The sequence below is a fragment of the Buceros rhinoceros genome, unplaced genomic scaffold (genome assembly GCF_000710305.1).
Source record: "Buceros rhinoceros silvestris isolate BGI_N320 unplaced genomic scaffold, ASM71030v1 scaffold21644, whole genome shotgun sequence".
NCBI lineage: Eukaryota > Metazoa > Chordata > Aves > Bucerotiformes > Bucerotidae > Buceros > Buceros rhinoceros.
In genome coordinates, this window is record NW_010409084.1 from 1 (window position 1) to 400 (window position 400).

The 400-nt window shown below is 52.2% G+C and overlaps 1 protein-coding gene across 1 annotated transcript in view; it reads left to right on the forward strand.

Annotated features, from left to right (window-relative positions):
* Nucleotides 1-285: 285 nt before the first annotated feature.
* Nucleotides 286-400, forward strand: part of LOC104492559 (carboxyl-terminal PDZ ligand of neuronal nitric oxide synthase protein-like) — a gene marked incomplete at its 5' end in the record, with an annotated part of 4,528 nt that continues 4,413 nt past the window's right edge. Inside the window, one exon of the mRNA XM_010135135.1 lies at nt 286-395. Coding sequence (XP_010133437.1) covers nt 286-395 — 110 coding nt within the window. The remainder of the gene's footprint in view (nt 396-400) is intronic.

The following is a 400-nucleotide window of genomic DNA, read 5'->3' on the forward strand; positions in this document are numbered from 1 at the left end:
ACAGCGGGGTGGGATATTTTTCCCCCAAAAAAAGTGAAAAAAAAAAAAAACTTTTTTTGATAGTGGAAATTCCCATGGGAAGCATCAACTTTTGGGGAATTTTCTACAAAAGTATTTGAGCTGTTGTCTTCAAAGTTTTCCAGCACTGCCACCAAAGCGGGTGCTTGCTTGGTGTTTTCTTTCCTGGGTGTTTTGGGGGGCTGCCCTCCGCCGCAGCCCATGTGCGCCTGGCAGCTCTCTGTGGCAAGGGGCAGGGATCATGCTGTCAATGTTGGTGTTTTTCAGGGCTGCCTCCACCCTGAAGATATCCTGACGGCGTCGCCCAAGATGCTGCTGCCCTCGTCTGCCCAGCTGCCCGACCTGGGAACGCCCCTCTCTGCCCACCACCAAATGCAGCTTC